Here is a 24,925-nt window from a genome sequence, read left to right as displayed (position 1 = left end):
CCATAGAAAAAAACATGATTGAAGTGTCATGTTCACTTGAATTAGCAAAACATATGGATTTGGACTAGAGAGTGTTTGATGTAAAAAAACAAAGAAATTGCACAATTATTTTTGAGTGGATGAATTTTTTTCTTCAAAATAGAGTGCAAAGCAATCATTTGGAATTTTTCTATGGATTTCAATTATACGAATCAAATAGTCTATGCATGAAAAATTCGTAAGGATTCTAATCCTATGAAATTCCTTTCAATCCAAAGAGCCCTAAGATTCTAACATTTCTGTGAAACGTATGTTGTACAAGGAAATTCTTAGGAAAGATTCCTATAAAATTTAAAACAACCAATAAATCGATTAACACAGGAAAAAAGTCTACTACAAGAATCCTTTGAATTAAAGAGGCCCTTATCCATGTCGAGGATAGTACGATTACAGAGAACCAAGTCAACAATGATACCCGTTTAACAAAATTATACTATAATCCAACCAAAATGCGAATAGGCGAACATTTTTTTTCTTTACAAATATAAGGATAGGCTCCTTGGAACAACCAACGACCAAACTCCAACGCAAAATCACTTCCCCTCCTCCCCCTTCCCGAAGCGGCGGCCTCCTCGCCGGGCGACCCTTCTCCGACCTCTCTGGCGGGGAAGGCTCGGCGTTTCTTGGCTTCCCGGCGGAGAGATCCCACCTCTCTTGTCCTCCGTCCGCAAGATCACGGTATTACGGCCTGGAAAGAACCCCAAGAAACAAACCGTGATCTCTGGAGGCCGGTCCCGAGCTACCGGCGGTTGATTCGCGGTCGATGCGATCGCTTGACGTGGCGGGGGCGGAGAGGTCGGATCAGCAGAACCGCAAGAAGCCGCGCCGCGAGACGGAGATGCCCCTAGCCGGCTCCATCGTCGCCGGCAGCAGCGGTGACTGCGGAGGCATTGAGGAATCTGGTGGGTGTCTCAGCATGCGGGTGGAGGATATCGTGCAGCACCCCCTGCCTGGCTACGGGGCGCCGGTGGCGCTCAGCTTTAGCCCCGACGACCGGCGAGTGGCCTTCTTGTACAGCCCCGACGGCACGCTCCACCGCAAGGTGTTCACCTTCGACCCCGCCAAGGGCCGCCAGGAGCTGCTCTTCGCTCCCCCTGACGGCGGCGGGCTCGAGGAGAGCAATCTATCCGCCGAGGAGCGGCTACGCCGCGAGCGTTCCCGGGAGCGTGGCCTTGGGGTCACTCGGTACGAGTGGCGTGCCCGTCGCTCTGGCGGCCCCTCTTCTCGTGCGGGCATTGTCGTGCCTCTCCCTTCAGGGGTTCGTAATTTCTCTTCCAACCTTCCGCTATTTGTTCAGTGCATGAACGTGTTGCCTCATTGAATCTGATTGAATTTATTAGCTTTATTACTTTGTGCATTGTATTACTACTTCCAGTCCCGAGGTCAATAGTTCTTTCTCGCTAGGGGTCGATATGATGAATATATGATGCATGTTAGGAGATGGGAATCACAACCGACAGATAGAAAATTGTTAAAAACTCACTACCATATAGAAATTGTGCCAAGTTATCGTACTCCCTCCGTCCCAAAATTCTTGTCTTAGATTTGTCTAAATACGGATGTATTATGTTTTAGTGTTAGATACATCCGTATCTAGACAAATATAAGACAAGAATTTTGGGACGGAGGGAGTACATAGAGTAGTTCTTGCTGACATCTTGGTTGCATATGAGGGAAAATGTTGTATTGCCTTGTTCAATATTGTTAAAAACCTGCCTATGATGGGATTGGAATAGAACACAGAACAAGAAAAAGTGATGTGAGGTGTGGAAGAAGAATTTGGAGAGGAAGCAGAATAATTGGAGAGAATTCACTTTTATTTTCTCCAGTGATAATCTGTCACATCACATCAGTGCCTTGGCTGTATAGCCATTCCCTCACTCTATCTCACTTGCAAGTCTAAAATTAGCCAGTCCAGCGTGCAGTCTTTCCTGATATGCTACTTGGCGCTAATCACCCTGTCGTCTCATGCCATGTCTTCTGATGCCAGTCCAGGCTTGACAGATATGTTTTTAACCAACTGCACAAAAAATGGATTGGATGTTGTTAATCCTGCAGTTGCATCTATCAGAATTCATATGTCCTTTTTAGATCAATATTTAGGATGGAAAAATCCCTTCATTATAACACCGATGATTCATCACACTAACATGATAACACCACATGTTCAACATGTGTTTTGTACATTGTAGGTAGTATCTTTCATACCGGATAGTATGTAGCTATTGTATGTAGCATATAAGAATATTTCAGTAGTCTATATACTATTTATTTGGTAATCTGTGTTAGAATCAGACTAGGAGGAGCTGAACACAGGAGTGTTATTTTCTGAAGCTGTAGCTTGTATTGTTGCCCAGAAGGGCTATGTATATAGTACATACGCAAGTTGGTTGCTAAACCGACCATGCTGCTGTAGCAGCTGGCAGTATCAGGCAAAAGTCAGATTGACTAGCTCCCCCCACCCCCAATCAGTACACACGCACCAAAAAAATCCCTGTATGTTTCCTTGACAATTCGAATCCTTACACTGAGCTTATGGAAGCGAGCTTGCCCCTAATGCCTTTGGTAGGTTGTCTGCGAGCTAGTCTTTGGTGCTGACAAAATAAGTAGGGATGCTCTAATTCTTGAAGCCACGTGTCGCCGAGGAGCTTCCGTACCACCTGTTCAGGAACAGGGGCGTTGCTGAGCACGTTATCAATACCTCGGTAGCTCAGCGGTGTGTCGTCATGAGACACGTCTACCTGCTCGTTGTCATTGGGCGGCGATGACATTAACTCAGGTTGCGTGGGCTACAACGTTGGGCTTGGTGTCGCCGGCAGCAATGCTGGAGATGGCTGTGGAGCAGGGGATGGTGCAGGAACAGGGGAAGGTGTTCCCCCCTGCAGCTATACTTGGTGCGGCAAGAGCAACTTGCTTGGTCTTTGATGATGAAGTCGCTGCAGAGATGACCTGAGTTGGTAGCCTCCCAATCCAGCTTGCCTCTTCATCAAAGATGGCATCGCAGGTTACGTTCATCTGAGCTGGCTTGATGTACACCAGAGATTGAAAGGTGCGACGATGATGGACAGCGGGCTTTCTCCTGTGCCACCCCTCAAATGGCATCATTCTGGTTAGCCTTCCGGCCGTTGCTCGATTCAGCAGAAAAACTGCAACTGTGACCGCCTCCCCCCAAAGGAAAATGTAATATTTCAGGGCAAATCAAACCATCGACCCCTCGCGTGAAAGAACTATTGACCTCAGGACTGGAAATAGTAATACAATGCACAGAGTTTAAAATATACTAAACACTATAGGGCTCACTTGCAATTTTTTCTCCGAGTTCACTTTGGAATATCTTAGAAAATTGTATCCGACCATACTCAAAATGATATGGTAGTCATACCACATTGTAGTATATGAGATGCAGATGTAAGTACTCTGACATGTAGAGTGAGTGTGTGTGTGTGTGTGTGTGTGTCTCCTCCCGGACGTGTAGGAATATATATAGGAAAATGATTCTATACTCTTAGGAGTATGTGGTCCCACTCATAGACAACATTTGTCTGCTCTGCAGTATTATTGTGAAATACAGCTCCTAATTATTGTGTAACCATTGTTTAACGATTCTGTCTTTTTACATGGGTACTCTCTGGTTCTTGAATATTTTCAGTTTTTTTCCTTGCTAGCCGTTTTATCCAATTCTAATTTTGTTTTACTAGGTAGCTGCTGTCTTATGATTCTAATAGTAATTTTATTTTTGGTCTAAAGAATGAAACTTGGCAACTATGCTGTTTCTTTTTCATTTATGGTTACTTTAGTGCTAACATGCATATATCATGTATATACTTGTATTGGTATAGGGGGTTTGATGTTTCTGAAAATACTTCTACAACTTTGAAGATACTAGATTTCACAAGAGATGTATAACTAGCTTTTCCTTTTTCAATAGGTTTACTTTCAGGACCTGTCTGGCTCTGAACCAGTACTCAAGCTACAAAGTTCTTCCACATCACCAATTATTGACCCACATCTATCTCCAGATGGGACCATGATTGCATATGTCAGGGATGATGAACTGCAGTGCAAGACATATAACTTTGGTTTTGATGATGGTGAAACTAAGCAATTGACCTACGGTGCAAGAGAAAGTGGAAAGGTAGTTCCTTGCTTTTCTGTTGCAAATAGTATTTTAATAGGAGCATGTTTTCTGTTGCAAATAGTATTTTAATAGGAGCATGTTTGCTGTTGCCGTGTGTTACCATGTCCAGTTTTGTCCAGAGATCGCAGAATGTTACTCCCTCCGTTTTATTTACTCTACATATTAGCTTTGACTGAACTCAAACTTTGTAAAGTTTGACTAAGTTTATAGAAAACAAAATGAACATTTACAATAACATATCTATATGATGTGAAAATATATTCAATGATGAATTTAATGGTACTGATTTGGTATTGTATATGCTAGTATTGTGGTCAGATGTTCCATGTCAGTCTCTTGTTAGTAACACATTCTTAATCCAGTTGAACTTTTGGCCTACCACAAAAATAGGCTAAATCCGGGGCCAAACAGCTCGCTTATGTTTGGACTTAACTGGTAACTAGCAAACTTAATTCATGTTCTTAACCTGCTAAAGAGTGTTCACCCCCTTCCACCAATAATTCATCATCATCAATCATTGATGAATGTAACTGTACATCATGCATGTTCTTTTGCTAACGGTATTATTACAACTGTATATACTGGGTAAGTGTTGAAAAACTCCAAATCTAACATTTTTATTTGTTCTCTCTTTTCAGGTCCATGGACTTGCTGAGTATATTGCTCAGGTACTAGAGGGTAATCCATTAGCATTAGTATGAAATTTGTTTTGGTGACTGCTATCTAATACTTTGCATTACTCAATTTAGGAAGAGATGGAAAGGAAGATGGGATTCTGGTGGTCTCCTGATAGTAAACACCTTGCATTTACTGAAGTAGATTCATCTGCCATTCCACTATACAGAATTATGCATCAGGGTAAAAGTTCTGTTGGTCTAGATGCTCAAGAAGATCATGCTTATCCATTTGCTGGAGCAGCTAATGTTAAAGTGCGACTTGGAGTTGTTTCTTCCGGTGGAGGAGAGGTAACTTGGATGGATCTCCTTTGCGGAGAACCAAATGGAGCACATGGTGATGAAGAATATCTAGCTAGGGTTAACTGGATGCATCATAATGCTCTTGCTGTTCAAGTTCTCAATAGAGCTCACACAAAACTTAAGCTACTTAAGTTTGATATTGCCACCGGTAAAAGGGAAGTCTTACTTGAAGAAGAGCATGATATATGGATAACATTACATGATTGTTTCACTCCTCTAGACAATGGAGTGAGTAGTAAACATCCAGGTGGGTTTATTTGGGCCAGTGAGAAGACAGGATTTAGACACTTGTATCTTCATGACAAGAATGGTGAGTGCTTAGGCCCTATCACGCAAGGTGACTGGTTGGTCGACCAAATTGCTGGTGTCAATGAGAGTTCTGGACTTATATATTTTACTGGAACACTGGATGGACCATTGGAGACAAATCTGTACTGCACCAACCTCTTTCCTGATTGGAGCCTTCCATTACAAGCCCCTAAGAGGTTGACTCGTGGAACTGGACGGCATTCAGTAATTCTTGACCATCAGTTGCTAAGGTTTATTGATGTGTATGACTCAGTAAAATCACCACCTGTGATCCTGTTGTGTTCTTTGCTTGATGGAAGTGTAATAATGCCTCTGTATGAGCAGCCACTAACAGTTCAGCCACTTAAAAAGTTTCAGCAGCTGTCTCCAGAGATGGTCCAGTTTACAGGAAAGGATGGGACTTCATTTTATGGAACTCTCTATCTTCCCGATGAGAAGAAATATGGACCGCCTCCCTACAAAACACTTGTTAATGTTTATGGTGGTCCCAGTGTCCAGCTCGTTAGTGATTCATGGATTAGCACTGTTGACATGAGGGCTCAGTATCTGCGAAGTAAGGGAATATTAGTCTGGAAGGTAAACATCATTATTATTAGTATTATTTCGTTCAACAAGGTTTTATTAGGTAGCATTTCTTTACAACAGCAACAACAGAGCCTTTTGTCCCAAGCAATTTGCGTAGGCTAGATATGAAACCCAACATAAACCCATGACAACCCATAAAAGAAGTGATCAAGTACAAGCAAACAAAGTGAAGGCAGTTTTTAGGGAATCTGCTAGATTTGTTTTTAGAATGCCAACCTTTTCTAGCACATTTGTATATAAAAGTAAAATTATTGATGCTAGTGGTTGATCTTCAAACGGGGTGATGGCTTAAATCCGGAATCCTGTTATTATGCACCTGCTGTGTTTGTTGTGCTCCTAACAATTGCAAACCATGGAATAATAATTACATAATATCATTACATAATTGGATAGATGCATATAGCTTGCATCCCAGGCATGACCTATATCTATCACTGGTCTCATGACAATATATATTCTGGCAGATGGACAACCGGGGATCTGCACGGCGAGGTTTGCATTTTGAGGGACAGCTTAAGTACAACATTGGTCGTGTCGATGCTGAGGATCAACTAGCTGGTACTGAGTGGTTAATAAAGCAAGGCCTTGCGAAGCCTGGACATATTGGTCTGTATGGCTGGAGTTACGGTGGTTTTCTCTCGGCGATGTGCCTATCAAGGTTTTCCGACACATTCTGCTGCGCTGTGTCTGGTGCCCCAGTGACTGCATGGGACGGGTACGATACCTTTTACACAGAGAAGTACCTGGGTCTGCCCTCAGAGCATAGTGATGCTTACGAGTACGGGTCAATCATGCACCATGTGAAGAATCTCAGGGGGAAGCTGCTCCTCATCCACGGGATGATTGACGAGAACGTGCATTTTAGGCACACGGCTAGGCTCATCAACAGTTTGATGGCGGAACGCAAGTCGTACGAGATCCTCCTCTTCCCTGACGAGAGGCACATGCCACGCCAGCTAGACGACCGGATCTATATGGAGGAGAGGATCTGGGATTTTGTGGAGAGAAGCCTATGAGAGTGGGAGAAAATTCATCTGTAGAAATCTGCCGTTGCCCTGTGTAACTTTAACGTGGATAGTTGGTATGATATCGTGGACTTCATTTCATTTCCCGTCATCTGTATTTATCCGCAAGTGCAGGGACATGCATGATTCTTGTCTGCGATAACGACCGTAATGGTCAGCTGCTCTGGTTGCAGAGTGAATAATCCAATTTTTTTCATGTGATGTTGGAACTTCAACACCAGGTGAGAATGTTATTTGGTCTTGCTACCTTGTGGTGTCTTCTTTCAGCTGTAGCCTTCTTTGCTACTGTATGTTGCATGGGAACACAATATGCGCTTGCATGTGTGGGCGCACAGAATTACACTAGCGTGCTTCGCTGGGGCGTCTCCTCCCTGGGCTATGCGGTTATGTCCCTGATCGGAGGAGAAGAGGGAGATAGCCTAGCGGCAGGGGTCAGGGATTTGGGGAAGAACAGAGGGGAGCGGGTAGAAAGCAGAGGATGAAGATCGTTCTCTTTTCTTCTTCCTTTTTGCTTCTTCCTTTTTGCAATTGCGTATCATTTTAGAAAAGCATGAATTAGATTACATGGTTGAAGACTAGCTACGAGTGCACACGGAGGCGCATTTAGGGTGGAGTGAGCAGAAGACATAAGGGGAAATTCATTCACTATAGTCACTTTGATCACAAATGTGCTTCAATAAAGAGTTTTGATTATTGAGCCCAAGCCAAACACTCAAACATAGTGGCCTCGACCACTGCCCTTCCCTTTCGGGAGTTGGTGTTCTTGGATCTCCATTTGACATATTAAACTTTAAGGTCAACTAGTAGAACGCCCGTGCGTTGTCACGGGCCTTTTAAATTTTCCTGATTACATCTATAAACATAATGCATGTCAAAATCTGCATGTCTAGAAAAAGATAGCACACAACTATTGGACAGCTATTGAAATCCACTTCAGTGTAATGCATTTTCATTAAAAAAATGTATTTCAATGATCTATACATATAGAGCAATGATTCAAATGAGAATATATGTTACAAACTAAGATCTATTTGATGCGCTTAAGATATTCCCGTACAACGTCATGAACGTTGTCTTTAGCTTCATTCACACGGTACTTGAGCAAGTATAATGTAAATTTCTTTCTCAACTAATAACCATACTGAACAAATAATACACACATAGTTAACATGAATATTTCATGTGGAAGATGCAACGATGTGCAACATAGAGTTCTCCCTGTTCAAACGGACAAACCAATTATTTATCATTAATTCCATGAGAGCATAGAATCGAAAACAAAATGACCGAACACATTGTTGCAAATTAATAAATTAATTGATAATTGATAATAAAATAAATAATTGTATGTTGAAATTTATGATGATAAAATAGATAAATTTACTTGTCCGTACTCGTTGGAATAACAGCCGGTAACATACGTTGCCAAATATATTTATCAGAATTCCGGCAGGGTTGAGCTATTTCGAGTGCGTCACTGAAATCCCTCAAAAATCTCAATAATTTCGATGCAACTCTAAGAGTTATAATCTCTACAAACAGTAATCAATACTCCCACCCAGGCTCGTAACTGAATAACTAACAAACAAGGGGACAAACAGAGCATGGATTATTGAATCAACTTCCTGATGCTGTTTTTTTTTCAGTATGACCCTTGAGGGCAGTTTATTCTTTGGCTAGAAACTTATAGACTTGACATGAGAAACCTGGACTTGTCCTCTTGACACCAATAATATATTAAATAGCTTTAGAATAACCGGACACATACAGGCGTTCATGTTTTTAGAGTCTCCACACAAAGGACCTTTCTAGCAAGTAAGTCCTAATGGAGATCTTGATGTGTCAGTTTAATCAAATTGAACCTCTAATGACAGCAGTTGCCGTGCAGTTACCTACATGACACCAACACACAACATTATTTGTTTCTGCTAACAATTCCCTTTCTTAGCACATAAATATGATATGTGTGATCAAGCAGTAAAAAACATTTAACAAGTTATCTAAGTAGTACAAAATTAATTATTGCTAGAGAGAAAAATAAACCTTGGGTAAGTCTCCTTTTTCTCCACTACCCTACCGAGGGAAACACCAATCAAAAAGCTTCTAGATTGTCAAAATGAAACCAAGCCACCAATCTTCACACAAAGATACCTTATGTTATATACCTGGGCTAAGAGCATCTTAACATGGTTATGTGCCACATAATGCACGTTGATGATGCCCATCTGCTCTGTAGGATCCTGTGCAATTCACAGATGTTTCCACTGTCATGCACGACACAACTTTAAAATTGGTTGGCATGTATTATCTGGAAGTCAAACTCACGTCTACGCATATCCTGTAATATTTAAGTCGAAATCCCATGTGTCCCAAGGTTTCGGCCTTGCAATCCCTGTGCAACATTGCTTCTTCCATTTGTTGTTGTTGCTGCCATGACCTGATGCGCCTAGAGCGAAATCTCAGTGGGCGTGTGGAATGTCGGTGCGTGGAAAATCATCTCAAGGCTTTCTCCGGCATACGAGCTGAGAGGAGAAAGCTCGAAGCTCACGAGGGAAAGGGATCATCATAAAGATGATCATAAAAGTTATATCATGAAATGCCTGAGTTGTAATTGAATTCTACAAGTTGGTACAGGAAATGCTGACAAATTACCCATCTGTTGTGCAGTTGGAGTAGCCTCAGGGTATCGTAGGTTGTGCCGTTCACGTTCTTCACTGGTGCAAATTCCTCTTCACATAGCACCTGAATTTTTAGATATGCACCGATGAATATCTCAAGGTTTTAATGCTCACAAAAAACAGGAAAAGAAGAGGGGGCAGAAGATGCTATATTTAGGGTAGGTAGTTGAAAGTCGAACCTCGAAAAGTGTCATGGATGGGGAATAAATGGATATGTCGAATATGAACTGCTCAAGCTTCAGGCCTATCGTACATCCATGAATCAAAGGTATCTAAATGCTAGGTGCTGCAACAGAACATGATTTATGCTGGAGCATGGCAATTGCTGAGTTAAATTACTTGCCATGACATGCCTATTAGATCCTTAAATCACAAACTGTAGCTCTAGATATAACTCCATTCTCCCAGGAAAATTTATGAAATACAAGCATTAAGCATCAAGTAGTTAAAACAGTAATGATCTACTGTTAAAACCAGATTCAGTTTGGAAGAGGAGACAAACACAGGTGTGATCTCAAAAAACACGGGATTTGAAGGTGACGATGCTACTAACAATAGATCCATTCTGCTCGGAGCTTCAACATATGAGGAAAGGAAATGTGTCTGAGTTTTCTTAACTCGGACGACTCACCTCACCTTTGTTCTCACCCCACACTCCAAGATCCATCATCTGTGATCTGCGCCTGATTCTTCCTTCTTCTAGCAGCTGTGATCGACTCATCAATCAATCAATACATTGCACCTGCAAATCTTGCTTAGTAACTGATTGGTTTTATATTCTTCTGTTACTAATAGTAAAGTAAATGGTACAAATATTATTGCTCAAGTTAATGCAGGTAAATGCTACGGAAGGGTTGCATGTAGAGTCAAGTCAAAGAAAATGATCAGCAACTCAAGAGGTTTTTTTTTTGAAAGACCCAGCATTGCTGGCTTCATTGATTTAGCAGGAAGGAGAGTACAAAGGTTGATCGAAGCGATCAAGAATAGAAAATAATAAGAGCCGGTCAAGTGACCGCCATCTTATGCAGGAAACTCTGAAGTCAATCTTCTCCCAACATATCCCCGAACGGGGCCTCTAGCTTATTTGCTCCCGCTAATCTCCATTGTTCTAAGTTACTACTGATCTTTGCACAAATCCGCTGATAACTTGGAGTCGCCCCCCTGAAGGTGCATTCATTCCTCTCGTACCAGATCTCCCACAGAACCATAATGATCATTGATCTGATTGCTCTTCTGTTATGAGGTAAAGTCTGGTTGATGGCCTGCTGGCATACCTGAGCTGATGAGGTGAGGCCCCTGGTCAATGATGATAGGGAGGAGCATCCAGAACGCCTTGCCGTGTGCAGCCAAATTTCCCGCGCAAAACTGCAATCCCAAAATAAATGTGTGGACGTTTCCAGATTGCGAAGGCACAGTTGGCAGAAGTAATTGTTCGGCCAACCCCTCCTCTGAAGTCGATTGTTGCACCAAAGCCTGTCCTGGAGAAGTAGCCACATGAACATCTTGTGCTTGTTTGGAGCCCAGACCTTCCAGATTAGGTTGTTGAACATGGGTTGACCCGGGGCCTGAAACTGTATGTTGTATGCTGAATTTGCAGAGTAGCATCCATTGTTGGTGTGCCTCCATCGTATGCGGTCGTCCTCTTGTGGGCGCAGCACTGTGTTTTCGGCCTGTAACATACGCCACATGGACAGAAAACCAGGTGCAATGGCCATGGTGTCACCATGTTGCAAATCTTTGATCCACTGATCATTCCGGAGGGATGCTTCAACGCTTCTACTTTTTCTGCGGGCGTGATTGTAGACTGTTGGGTATGAGATTGCCAGCGGGGAGTCGCCTATCCAATTGTCTTTCCAGAAGTCTGCTTTGCGGCCGTTTCCAATCTGAACTTTTGTTGCCAAACTGAAAATCTCTCGGTCCTTCTCCGACACCGAGGGCTTTAGCTGCACCCACGGCCTTGTTGGTTGATCCCATGTTAGCCACTGCCATCTGAGGCGCAGGGCAGTGCTGAACTTGTTTAGATCTAGGATCCCCAACCCTCCTGCACTCACCGGGGAGCAGACCTTCGACCAGGCTACCTTGCACTTACCCCCGGCGAGCTGGTCATCCTGGCACCATAGGAAACGCCTTCGGGCCTTGTCCATCTCTCGAATGATCTTCTTTTGCACTTTTAGAATAGTCATGGCAAAAGTTGGCAGGGCGGAGAGGACGCTACGTACCAGCACCCTCCTACCTGCCAAGTTGAGCAGTTTTCCTTTCCACCTCGCCAGTCGCGCTTTAATTCTGTCAATCAAGAACTGGAAGTGGCTCAGTCTCAGCCTGGCCATCGAGATCGGCAAGCCGAGGTAAGTCAGGGGGAAACCAGTCAGAGTGCCGCCGAAACCCTGTAGCACTTCCGACAAATCGATGTCTTCGCACCTAATGGCTGCCACTGAAGATTTACTTTGGTTGAGCTGCAGCCCTGTTGCTTCTCCGAATTTTGTCAACAGATCAAGAAGCGTGTCCACCTCCGCCTTGGATGGATTGGCGAATATGACTGCGTCATCTGTGTAAAGGCAGATCCTCATGCTCGCCCCCCGACCCGGCAACTAGGCCAGCGTCCCTCTTTCCGTAGCCGCTGTTAGCAGGCGGTGAAGTGGATCAATGGCGATGATGAAGAGAAGCGGGGAGAAAGGATCTCCCTGGCGCAGGCCTTGTCGGTGCCAGAACTTCTCACCAGGCTCGCCATTCATGAGGATGGAGGAGGAGGCAGAGGATAACAGCATGGCGGTCCAGTCCCTCCATTGTGGGCTAAAACCCATTCTCTGAAGCAGTTCCAGTATGTATTCCCAAGAAACTGAATCGAAGGCCTTGGCAATGTCCAGTTTGAAAAGAAGGGCCGATTTCTTCTCCCTGTGGAGTGCTCTTACACAACCCTGCACATACTGATAGCTATCGTGGATGCACTTGCCCTTTTGGAAAGCAGATTGCGCCGGTGAGATGAGGTCCTTGAGTTTTGGGGCCAGCCGCATAGATAGGACCTTAGCTATCAGCTTTGACACGGAGTGTATGAGGCTGATAGGCCTGAAGTGGCGCATCTCCGTTGCTCCATCCTTTTTCGGCAGCAGTGCTATGAACGCTCTGTTTAGATCGTCAAAGTTTGCTCCTGCTAGATCATAAAATTTCTGGAAAACTGCCATAATGTCATGCTTGATGATGTTCCAACAAGCCCTGAAGAAACGACCGGTGAAGCCATCTGGTCCAGGCGCTTTTTCCGCCGGCGAGGCCTGAATTGCCGCCCATACCTCATGCTCGGTGAAAGGTAGATCGAGCCCCGTCATGTCGACTACTGGCAAATGCAGTTTGTCCCAGTTTAGGGTGCAGTTTCGCTGCCGGCTCCTTCCCAAAATCTCTGTAAAGTGGTCGCGTGCGGCCGAAGCCTTCTCCTGATGTTCAGTAATGACAGTGTTGCCCACCCTGATCGAATGAATGTAGTTCTTTCTCCTTCTTGCTCTGATTTTTGCGTGGAAAAACTTTGAGTTTGCGTCGCCAGCCCTGAGCCACATGATCCTGGATGCTTGTCGCTTTCTGGCTGTCTCGATTGCGGCCAGCCCAATCACCTTGAGTTTAAGTTGTTTGCGAAGCACACACTCCTGCTCCGTCAGATGTCTGGACTCTTGCACCAGGTCCAACTGTAATATCACTGTGTTTGCGATGTGGAACTGCATCTTGGCGCCTCCAAAGAGCGATTTGCTCCAGATTTTCAGGTCAGCCCCTGTCCTTTGTAGTTTCCTGCCGATGCGTATGAACGGGCAGTCGTGGTTGACTGGCCGATCCCAGGCGTGCTGCACTGTCTCATGGAAGTGCGGGAATTGTGGCCAAAAGCTTTCAAACCTGAACCTTGCTTTCCTAACTGGCGGCGTACCGTTTGCTAACAGCAGGGGGCAGTGATCGGAGAAGGACGTGGAAGCCGCTGTAAGCAACACGTCGGGGAACAAGTCTTCCCATGCCAAGTTGCAAAAGACCTTGTCAATGCTGCATAAAGTAGGATCGTCTCGTTCATTACTCCAAGTGAATCGCCTGTTCTTGCACTTGACTTCTCTGACCCCTGCGTAGTCGATTGCCCGGCGAAAACGGCCCATCATCCTTCTATTGATCAGTCCATTGCTTTTGTCGCTGGCCCGGTAAATCATGTTGAAGTCGCCATTAAGCATCCAAGGTTCAGCTGGGGGAGGGGCCGCGCTGGCGAGTTCAGAAAGGAAGTTTTCTTTCTGATCATCCTCTATCGGCCCGTAGATGGTTGTCATCCAAAAGAAATCACTGCTGTCGATGAACTGGACCCTAACCGTGATGGAGAAACTTGCGATCATGTGAGAGACTATGTCAACTACCTGCTTATCCCAAAAAATTGCGGCACCACCTCTAGTGCCTGTCGCGGGCAGCACTACACAGCCCTGAAGTGAAGGCCCCCCTACTTCTACTACTAGTTGTGTAGACCAGGATTCGATCTTTGTTTCCTGTAGATTTAGGATCGTGATTTTGTTGGCGTGAGTCACTTCGCAGACGGCCGAGCGCTTTGCAGGGGAGTTTAGGCCCCGCACGTTCCAGGACATGATTCTGAAGTTCGTATCAATCATGGGGACAGAGGATTTCTCTTCGTCGACTAACATAGCTACTGAAGGAATAAACGAGCACACAAGCCTTACAAACCTGCTGGGGACTACACCAGCCACCAATAGACCCCAAACTCCGGCATCGCCTAACTACTCCTACCTTACACGGGGCATGACACATAGGAATAAAACCTAACTCAAACTGGTTTAAGACCAGCCGTCGACGAAGACTACGATGGAGAACTATCATGATCACAGCACTGATGCATCCTCGCCGCTCGCTCCAGCCATGCCCGCTGCAATCTTCAGAGCTTCGCAATCCAGGCCTGTGAGCTTGGCAATGTCAGCGATGTTGTTAGCAGAGAGGGGCTCCTAGAAACGCCTGAGGAGATCAGCAGCTGAAAGTGCAACTATCCCTAGGTGGTTTTGGTAATTCATAACAACATATAGCTCATTGAGCTAATGCTATTCCAAGATGACTATTTTAGGAAAGCTCAATGATTGGCATGGCATGGATGTGAAAGTGGAACCCTCAAAATGCTAAGGACAAAGGATTGGCTCAAGCTCAAAATCTCAAGACTCTTCATTTTATATTTTAGTGATCCAAGATCACATTGAGTCTTTAGGAAAAGCCAATACTACCAAGGAGGGATGAGGTGTTGCTTAATGAGCCTCTTGCTTCATGTGCTTAGTGATATGCTCCAAAACCCTCAACTACTTTCCCATATCCACATATGACCTAAACCCTAAGCCAAACTCGGTCCTACCGATTCTTTCTATCCGGCGCCACCGAGTTTCACTTGTCATAAGCCACTGCCAAACCCTAGCAATTCGGTTCTACCGATAGGGATCTCGGTCTCACCGAGATGGGATTGCAAACTCTCTGTTTCCCTTTCGTAACTTTTCGGTCTCACCGAAAGAGTGAATCGGTCCCACCGAGATTGCAATGTAAACTCTCCGTTTCCCTTTTGTAACTTTTCGGTCTCACCGAAAGAGCAAATCGGTCCCACCGAGTTTGCCTGACCAACTCTCTGGTTAGCTTATTACCAAACTCGGTCTCACCGAGTTTGTGTAATCGGTCTCACCGAGATTACGTTATGCCCAAACCCTAACCATATCGGTCCTACCGAGTTGCATGTCAGTCCCACCGAAAATCTCTAACGGTCACTAGGTTTACCTTTTCGGTCCGACCGAGTTTGTTGATTCGGTCCCACCGAGATTGGAAAACTGTGTGTAACGGTTGGATTTTGTGTGGAGGCTATATATACCCCTCCACCTCCTCTTCATTCGTGGAGAGAGCCATCAGAACACATACACAATTCCAACTCATATGTTCTGAGAGAGAACCACCTACTCATGTGTTGAGACCAAGATATTCCATTCCTACCATATGAATCTTGATCTCTAGCCTTCCCCAAGTTGCTTTCCACTCAAATCTTCTTTCCACAAAATCCAAATCCTATGAGAGAGAGTTGAGTGTTGGGGAGACTATCATTTGAAGCACAAGAGCAAGGAGTTCATCATCAACACACCATTTGTTACTTCTTGGAGAGTGGTGTCTCCTAGATTGGCTAGGTGTCACTTGGGAGCCTCCGACAAGATTGTGGAGTTGAACCAAGGAGTTTGTAAGGGCAAGGAGATCGCCTACTTCGTGAAGATCTACCGCTAGTGAGGCAAGTCCTTCGTGGGTGATGGCCATGGTGGGATAGACAAGGTTGCTACTTCGTGGACCCTTCGTGGGTGGAGCCCTCCGTGGACTCGCGCGACCGTTACCCTTCGTGGGTTGAAGTCTCCATCAACGTGGATGTAGGATAGCACCACCTATCCGAACCACGGGAAAAACATCCGTGTCTCCAATTGCGTTTGAATTCTCCAAACCCTTCCCTTTACATTCTTGCAAGTTGCATGCTTTACTTTCCGCTGCCAATATACTCTTTGCATGCTTGCTTGAATTGTGTGATGATTGCTTGACTTGTCCTACAATAGCTAAAATCTGCCAAGAACTAAAATTGGGAAAAGGTTAAGCTTTTATTTGGTCAAGTAGTCTAATCACCCCCCTCTAGACATACTTTCGATCCTACAAGTGGTATCAGAGCTTTGGTCTCCATTTGCTTTGATCTCCATAGCTTTTGGTGGTCATAGCCTTGGTTTCACAACCTAGGAGAGTATGGCGTCTAGCGAGGGAAATTATCACCGTAGAGGTCCTTACTTTGATGGTACTAATTTTGCTAGTTGGAAGCATAAAATGAAAATGCATATTCTTGGACATAACCCCGCCGTTTGGGCTATTGTGTGTGTTGGTTTGCAAGGTGACTTCTTTGATGGGAAAGAACCAAACCGTGAAGCTACCGCGGATGAGTTGAAGATGTTGCAATACAATGCTCAAGCTTGTGATATTCTCTTCAACGGATTGTGCCCCGAAGAATTCAACAAAATCAGCCGTCTTGAGAATGCAAAGGAAATTTGGGACACTTTGATTGATATGCACGAAGGTACCGACTCCGTCAAGGAATCCAAGTTGGATGTGCTTCAAAGTCAACTTGACAAGTTCAAAATGAAGGATGGTGAAGGTGTCGCTGAAATGTACTCTAGGCTTGCTCTCATCACAAATGAGATTGCCGGCTTAGGAAGTGAAGAGATGACCGATAGATTCATCATCAAGAAGATTCTAAGAGCCTTGGATGGAAAATATGATACCGTGTGCACATTGATCCAAATGATGCCCAATTACAAAGATCTCAAGCCAACGGAGGTGATTGGAAGAATTGTTGCTCATGAGATGTCACTTAAGGATAAAGAGGAACTTCACAACAAATCAAGTGGTGCCTACAAAGCCTCATGTGAAGCCCCTACATCATCAAGTGAGAAACAAAACTTCAATGAAGAATTGAGCTTAATGGTGAAGAACTTCAACAAGTTCTACAAGAGTAGAAGCAAAGATAGAAGCTTCAAGTCAAGGTCCTACAATGACAAAAGATCTTCTAGTCGAGAGCGAAACTGCTACAGTTGTGGAAGACCCGGACACTATTCCAATGAGTGTACGGCTCCCTACAAGAGAAGAGAAGATTCTCCAAAAAGAAGAAGCAAAGAATCACCACCAAGAGAGAGAAGGAGTAGAGATGATCGTTATGAACGAAGATACTCACGGAGAAGCAAGGATTCGGAAAGGAAGGAAAAATCATCAAGGAGCTACACAAAACGAAGACATCAAGCTCATGTTGGTGAATGGGTATCCGGCTCCGACTCCGACAGCCACTCCGAGAGAAGTTATCACTCCGACTCCGAAGATACTCAAGATGAAGGTGTTGCCGGTCTAGCACTTGTGTCAACCAACTCCTACGACATATTTGACTCACCAAATGAAGGAATTGGAAGATGCTTCATGGCCAAAGGTCCTAAGGTAACACACCCCGAGTATGCTGATTTCAATAGTGATGAAGATGACTTGTTAGGTGATGATTTGCTTGTTGACAACTCTAGTGATGAATACTATGATGAAACGTCAATTAATCATGCTAATCAAGATAAAACGAATGACAATGATAAGGAGAAGATTGAGGCTCTAACTAAAGAACTAAACACTCTTAAGTTAGCTCATGAAACTATCTTCGAAAATCATAAAATCGAGAACTTTTTAGAGCTCATGAGAAATTATGCTTTGAAAAGCTCAATCTTGAGCAAGAGCATGAGTTCTTAAAAGCAATCAATGATGATCTCCGCAAGAAAAGTTCTTCTTACATTGCCAAGCGTTTACTCTTATCCACTTACATGCCTCAAGTCAAGTCTAGTAACAAGAACAAGAAGGATTCTTCCTCTAGCAGTAACAATGATCATGCTAAATCCAATATTGTTGCTTCTAGTAGTACTCTTGATTCCACTAATGATTCTCTTAGCCAAGTTACACTTGAGCAAGAAAATAGCTTATTAAAGGGAATTATAGAGAAAGGAGTGTACAAAAGCCTTGCCGGGAGTAAGCAATTCGAGGAAATTGTGCGCAAGCAAGGAATGCACCGGAAGAATAAAGGTGTTGGTTTTGAATGAAAGTTCAATGCCAATGGAGTTGAGTGGGAAGAAGATCAATACCCCAAGACAAAGTTTGTTCCTCAACAAGAGAAGTATGATACTTCTTTCAAGGGGACACAAGCTCAAGATGATCTTCCACCACAAGACTAAAAGCAAAAAGGCAAGGACAAGCTTCAAGAGGAAATTGATGCATTTGAAGAAGCTCCTAAGACCTTAGTCAAGTGGATTCCCAAGACTACTTCAAGTTCCACTTCATCAAGTACGACTACAACTCCAAGGATTCCCATCAAGATGGTGTGGATCCAAAAGAAGAAGAACTAGAGAGTTCTTGAGGGTGACTCCGCCAACATACTTCACTCTTATCATTTTGTCAAGAACAAGTGCAATCAACTTCCACATCTTGCACTAGTTCAAGGAGTCACAAACCCTCTTGTTGGTAAGACAAGGGACAAGGTAACCTAAAAGTTTTCATGGACATCATCTTGTGTGTGTGCATCACTCTATGTCTATGGATATCCTTGTTTGTTCCTTGTGGGACTAACCCATGTAGGTATTTAAAGTGCAATTCACTCAAATGGATAGCTCCAAGTGATCTACATCAACATTGAGCATCCACATCTTCAACATCTACATGAAGTCACCATCGACAAAACCCGAGGTTAGTTCATCCCTCTAAGGGGGGATATCACATCTAGGGGGAGCTTTACTCTAAGACTTGAGCTAAAGCAACTCTAAAGATGTGAACACAACAATGCTTTATGTAAAAGTGGTAACCCCACTTGATCTTAAACGATGAGTATGACCTATGATCAAGTGTTCTCACTTGACTCCTAAGTCAATATACTCATATATAGATGACCTTGTCATCGCAAATTGCTTGATAGATGCTAGAATTGGTTGTGCATGCCTCGTCACATATTTCATTTGCCATCTTATTGTGTGAGCATGCTGGTTGCATATTTTACTCATTCGAGGACATCCACTTGTTGTTTTGATTGTTTGGTTTTATTTCCTTTTGCCAAGTGGATGGACAAGAATGCCTAAGAACCTCCTCTAGCTATCTATGCTTTTCTCGTCTCAAACTCTATTCATGCTACATCACAAAATTTGATCAAGTCAGATTCGAACCACTCTGTGTGAGGAGCGCTCGGAGTCCCCGATTCGTCATAGACTTAAACTTCCAAAACCTCTTTATGATTCTCGGTCTGACCGATACCCTACTTTCGGTCCTACCGAGATCATTAAGTTGATCTAGGTTTTCGATCTCGGTGCAACCGATTTGAACCATTCGGTCACACCGAGTTGCAACAACTGTATACAGTTTTGCATCTCGGTGCCACCGAGTTGTTCCACTCGGTCACACCGACAGGGTCGGGCTATATACAGTCACGGGCAAAAATTTGGAAATTTCTCCGAACCCCTTCGCCTGCGCGATAGCCTGCTCTGCCAACTTGGTCTCCGGATCGTCTCCTTGCCGCCAGCCGCCTCCAGTCGCTGGTCTCCGTCATCGTCAACGAAAATTCAACCCCGCCGTTGCCGCTGTAGCGAGTCTCCGCCGAACTAGGGTATGGACTCGATCTTTGTGCTATTCCCCAATCCGATTCTTAGCACCTTGTGATCATCATGATTCTTGCCACGTTTGTTAAACTTCTATCCAGTCAATGAACTTGTAGATTAGGTTTAATTCGAAAATTTTAGGGTTAGGTTTCCGCCGAAACCATCTCGGACCCACCGAGTTGAAAAACTTGGTCCCACCGATTTGGCTTATGCCATTGCACAAGTGAGACTCGGTCTGACCGAGAATTACTTATCGGTGTGACCGATTTTGGAACTCTGTGAAACCCTAGCAGTCTCGGTGCCACCGAACTGTGACTCGGTCTGACCGAGTTCACTAGTTTAGGTGCCAAAACTGCTTCGGTATCACCGAGTTTAGAAATCGGTAGATCCGAGATGCTTTCAGTGGGAAACTAAAACTAAGTTTTTGAATTATTCTTTTGCAAAAATCTCTGCATTTTGTGATGCTTATCCACTCTATCTCATCTATAACCTATTCACAGGGTCAGCAGTCAGAGTTTGCATCATGTCAGACCAAAGTGATAGCCAGAACTTGTTAGAGCAGCAAGTGCAGATGAGTGATGGCACTAGTCCCTCAAGTTCCTCAGATGATGGCAGCAGGAGCACCCCTAGCAATCTGCCTAAAGCTGCCACAAGACAGAGAAAGAAGAGAACCTCAGACTCAGAAGATGAGGATTATGTGGCAGAATAGGAAGCAACTTCCAAGAGAGTTGAGCCAGCACAAGGCATAAAACCAGGGATGAAGATCAAAAGGCCAGCAGGCAGGCAGCCTATGTCAAAGGCCAGAGCATCAACTGAGAAGCCCACTCCCATTGAGCCAGTTGCTGCTGAAGGCAAGAAGAGGAAAGAAAGGGTGAAGAAAACTGTAGCCAGAGTGCTTGGCAAGGCTTCCATCATGGAAAATGAGGAGGAAGAAGAAGAGGTAGCTGCACCAGCACCTAAGGCACCCAAGCTGATGGGTGATGCCATAAGAACAGGGGCAGCTGCTTCCAGGGCCAAGCCAGCTCCAAAGCCAAAGCCAAAGAGGAACACAAGAAGCATCCCGGCTACTGAGAAGAACAAGGCCCCAGTGCCTGAAGCTGCAGAAGAAGAAGAGAATGTTCTTAGAAAGCTCAAGCCCAAGATCCCAAACCACAACGATGCTCATCCTGTGGCTGAGGATATGAAACTCAGGAGAGATTCAGGGCTCCGAAAGTGGAGAGAAGCAGACCCGTATGCTTCAAGGAGAAGGACTACAGTTGACTACAGGTTTCACACCAAGGAGCAGCAAGACTTTTATGAGACAGTGCTGCTAGACAAGAAGCCAATTGTCTGTGATATGAGATGGGTTGATTGGCAATACATCAAGGACAACGAAGAGTACTATCCTGGAGTGCAGGACAGCTTCAAGGCATGTGGAGTAGAGGACTTTGTTGGGCAGAAGCTCACAAAGTGGAACGAGGAACTCAATGTCAAACATGTACAAGGAGATTCCAAATGAAGCACTTGATACGTTCAAGTTTGGCTCAGTACACTATCTTCTGTCAGGGCTTCCAACCATCAACTGGATTCTTAGGCACACCCTATTGCCCAAGTCTAGAGATCACAAGATGATCAGGGGCCACGCGATCAACTTGCTTCATATCTTTGACGTGCCACAGAAATTCAAAGTCATGAGCCTTATGATTGAAACAATCAAGAGGACAGCAGCAGACTAGAAGAGGAGCTGTGGATATGCCCCACAGATATAATCAAGTGGTCATGACTGAGAATGAGCCATCATCTGCCCAAGCACAAGCCAAGAAGGAGAAGGCGAGGAAGGAGAAAGCTGCCAAGATGCCTACTCAAGAGGAGGCATCTGAATATTTCCTGAAAACCAAACAAGAGCAGCTTGGTTACTTGATTGCATCCACCCTGCGGATTGAGCAAGGACTAGCCACCCTAACTCAGAACCAGGCAAGCTTAGAGAGGATCATGGAACAAAAGTTCTATGACTTGGATGTCAAAGTGACAGAGATTCAGACTGCAGTGGAGCAGCTCCAGGATGACATGCAGGAGAGGAGAGGCAAGACTACAACTGATGCCTTTGCCAGAGTGCCACGAGGTCCGAGGTCGTCTGTAGTGCCAGTTGCTGACCCCAGAGCCACCACGTCTGCACCAGCTACAGCCTCAGTTCCACCAGCTCCAGCGTCCACTTCAGCCTCGACTCCGACCACGTCTACAGAAGGCTTCGTCCTTGGAGTGCTCCGGACTCCACCACCACCTGAAGATCAAACCTGAGTGTCGACTTAGCACTATGCATTTTCTAGGAACTTTTTGGTAACTTGTTGCCAAAGGGGGAGAAAATGTATAGATCATAGGCTTCGAGAGAGAGTGTTGCTTTTATTCTCTCTTGTTTTATTTGGTGGTTTTTTAAACTTTGTTTGCTTTTGTGTGAGATACTATGTCATTGCTCGTGAGACATTGATGATCATGTGTTTGATCATAAGCTACACTTAATGTTTGCTTAATATTATCATCTTATCTATCTTATGTGATCATTCACTATTCTTGGTGATGAGTGCATGTATTTCATTCTTATCATTTTAAGCGCTCCACCAAGATGTATGTGACATGGAAGAGTAACCCATGACTCCAACTCTTTGTGCATTTGCAGTCCAAAGCAAATTTTAAATATGCACAAATTTAGGGGGAGCTCTTACTTGTCACATACTTCTCAAAGCGACGATATATTTCATGCTTATTATCATTTGTCGAAGCTTTGATCTATATGTTGTCATCAATTACCAAAAAGGGGGAGATTGAAAGTGCAACTATCCCTAGGTGGTTTTGGTAATTCATAACAACATATAGCTCATTGAGCTAATGCTATTCCAAGATGACTATTTCAGGAAAGCTCAATGATTGGCATGGCATGGATGTGAAAGTGGAACCCTCAAAATGCTAAGGACAAAGGATTGGCTCAAGCTCAAAAGCTCAAGACTCTTCATTTTATATTTTAGTGATCCAAGATCACATTGAGTCTTTAGGAAAAGCCAATACTATCAAGGAGGGATGAGGTGTTGCTTAATGAGCCTCTTGCTTCATGTGCTTAGTGATATGCTCCAAAACCCTCAACTACTTTCCCATATCCACATATGACCTAAACCCTAAGCCAAACTCAGTCCTACCGATTCTTTCTATCCGGCGCCACCGAGTTTCACTTGTCATAAGCCACTGCCAAACCCTAGCAATTCGGTTCTACGATAGGGATCTCGGTCTCACCGAGATGGGATTGCAAACTCTCTGTTTCCCTTTCGTAACTTTTCGGTCTCACCGAAAGAGCGAATCGGTCCCACCGAGATTGCAATGTAAACTCTCCGTTTCCCTTTTGTAACTTTTCGGTCTCACCGAAAGAGCAAATCGGTCCCACCGAGTTTGCCTGACCAACTCTCTGGTTAGCTTATTACCAAACTCGGTCTCACCGAGTTTGTGTAATCGGTCTCACCGAGATTACGTTATGCCCAAACCCTAACCATATCGGTCCTACCGAGTTGCATGTCAGTCCCACCGAAAATCTCTAACGGTCACTAGGTTTACCTTTTCGGTCCAACCGAGTTTGTTGATTCGGTCCCACCGAGATTGGAAAACTGTGTGTAACGGTTGGATTTTGTGTGGAGGCTATATATACCCCTCCACCTCCTCTTCATTCGTGGAGAGAGCCATCAGAACACATACACAATTCCAATTCATATGTTCTGAGAGAGAACCACCTACTCATGTGTTCAGACCAAGATATTCCATTCCTACCATATGAATCTTGATCTCTAGCCTTCCCCAAGTTGCTTTCCACTCAAATCTTCTTTCCACAAAATCCAAATCCTATGAGAGAGAGTTGAGTGTTGGGGAGACTATCATTTGAAGCACAAGAGTAAGGAGTTCATCATCAACACACCATTTGTTACTTCTTGGAGAGTGGTGTCTCCTAGATTGGCTAGGTGTCATTTGGGAGCCTCCGACAAGATTGTGGAGTTGAACCAAGGAGTTTGTAAGGGCAAGGAGATCGCCTACTTCGTGAAGATCTACCGCTAGTGAGGCAAGTCCTTCGTGGGTGATGGCCATGGTGGGATAGACAAGGTTGCTACTTCGTGGACCCTTCGTGGGTGGAGCCCTCCGTGGACTCGCGCGACCGTTACCCATTCATGGGTTGAAGTCTCCATCAACGTGGATGTAGGATAGCACCACCTATCCGAACCACGGGAAAAACATCCGTGTCTCCAATTGCGTTTGAATTCTCCAAACCCTTCCCTTTACATTCTTGCAAGTTGCATGCTTTACTTTCCGCTGCCAATATACTCTTTGCATGCTTGCTTGAATTGTGTGATGATTGCTTGACTTGTCCTACAATAGCTAAAATCTGCCAAGAACTAAAATTGGGAAAAGGTTAAGCTTTTATTTGGTCAAGTAGTCTAATCACCCCCCCTCTAGACATACTTTCGATCCTACAGCAGCAGCCTTTGGCGTCATCTTGTATTTAGGCCCGAGCCCGCCAAGCTGTTGGACGAGGCGCATCGCCGCCCTCTGCGCGACCGGGACGGGGGAGGCCGCTGCTGCCTGCCTAGCACTACGGCGCGTAGGGACCGAGGTGGCCCGCACCTTGGGTGGAGCAGATGGCCGTGGCCGCACCGGAGGGGTGGGCAGCACAGCCTGGGGCACCGGGGCGAAGAGCTCCAGGGCACCACAGTTGCCGTCGTCCGTTGACCCCAGAGGGCCGTGGACAGGCGCTCCTCCCAGCTGCAGGCTGTCGACCTTGTGGGTGATCACATCGACGTGGAATCCCAGCGCGGCTGCTGCCGGCAAGCAGATGCACGGGCTGGATAGCGGGACCGAGAGGTCGGCGATGCACGGAAGGATGTCGTCGTCTTCGTGGAACTCCTCCATCACACCAGAGCGCGTGCGAGCATGCGGGGGTGAGCGTCCACCATCTTCAAAGGCCAGCGGGGAGTTGAGGGCGTCGATCATGGCG

The 24,925-nt window shown here is 44.9% G+C and overlaps 1 protein-coding gene across 1 annotated transcript; it reads left to right on the top strand.

The window, feature by feature from the left end:
- The first annotated feature begins 538 nt into the window (after window positions 1-538).
- LOC123102664 (dipeptidyl aminopeptidase 4) lies at window positions 539-7,288 on the top strand. Its single transcript, XM_044524085.1, has 5 exons — window positions 539-1,297; window positions 3,968-4,174; window positions 4,816-4,845; window positions 4,927-6,039; window positions 6,513-7,288. Exons 1-5 carry the CDS (start codon window positions 803-805, stop codon window positions 7,062-7,064), a joined length of 2,397 nt encoding a protein of 798 aa, XP_044380020.1. The 5' UTR covers window positions 539-802; the 3' UTR covers window positions 7,065-7,288.
- The last annotated feature ends 17,637 nt before the right edge of the window (window positions 7,289-24,925 follow it).

Source organism: Triticum aestivum, chromosome 5A, assembly GCF_018294505.1.
Source record: "Triticum aestivum cultivar Chinese Spring chromosome 5A, IWGSC CS RefSeq v2.1, whole genome shotgun sequence".
In the NCBI taxonomy this organism is placed as follows: Eukaryota; Viridiplantae; Streptophyta; class Magnoliopsida; order Poales; family Poaceae; genus Triticum; species Triticum aestivum.
Note: the sequence above shows the minus strand (reverse complement) of the source record. Positions and strands in the feature narration are given on the sequence as shown.

Excerpts from the sequence above, each read along its gene's own strand:
- LOC123102664 (XM_044524085.1), top strand. The coding sequence starts at position 803 with ATGCGATCGCTTGACGTGGCGGGGGCGGAGAGGTCGGATCAGCAGAAC. Across the intron at positions 1,298-3,967 it reads TCGTGCCTCTCCCTTCAGGG|GTTTACTTTCAGGACCTGTC; the intron begins GTTCGTAATTTC and ends CTTTTTCAATAG. Across the intron at positions 4,175-4,815 it reads GTGCAAGAGAAAGTGGAAAG|GTCCATGGACTTGCTGAGTA; the intron begins GTAGTTCCTTGC and ends CTCTCTTTTCAG.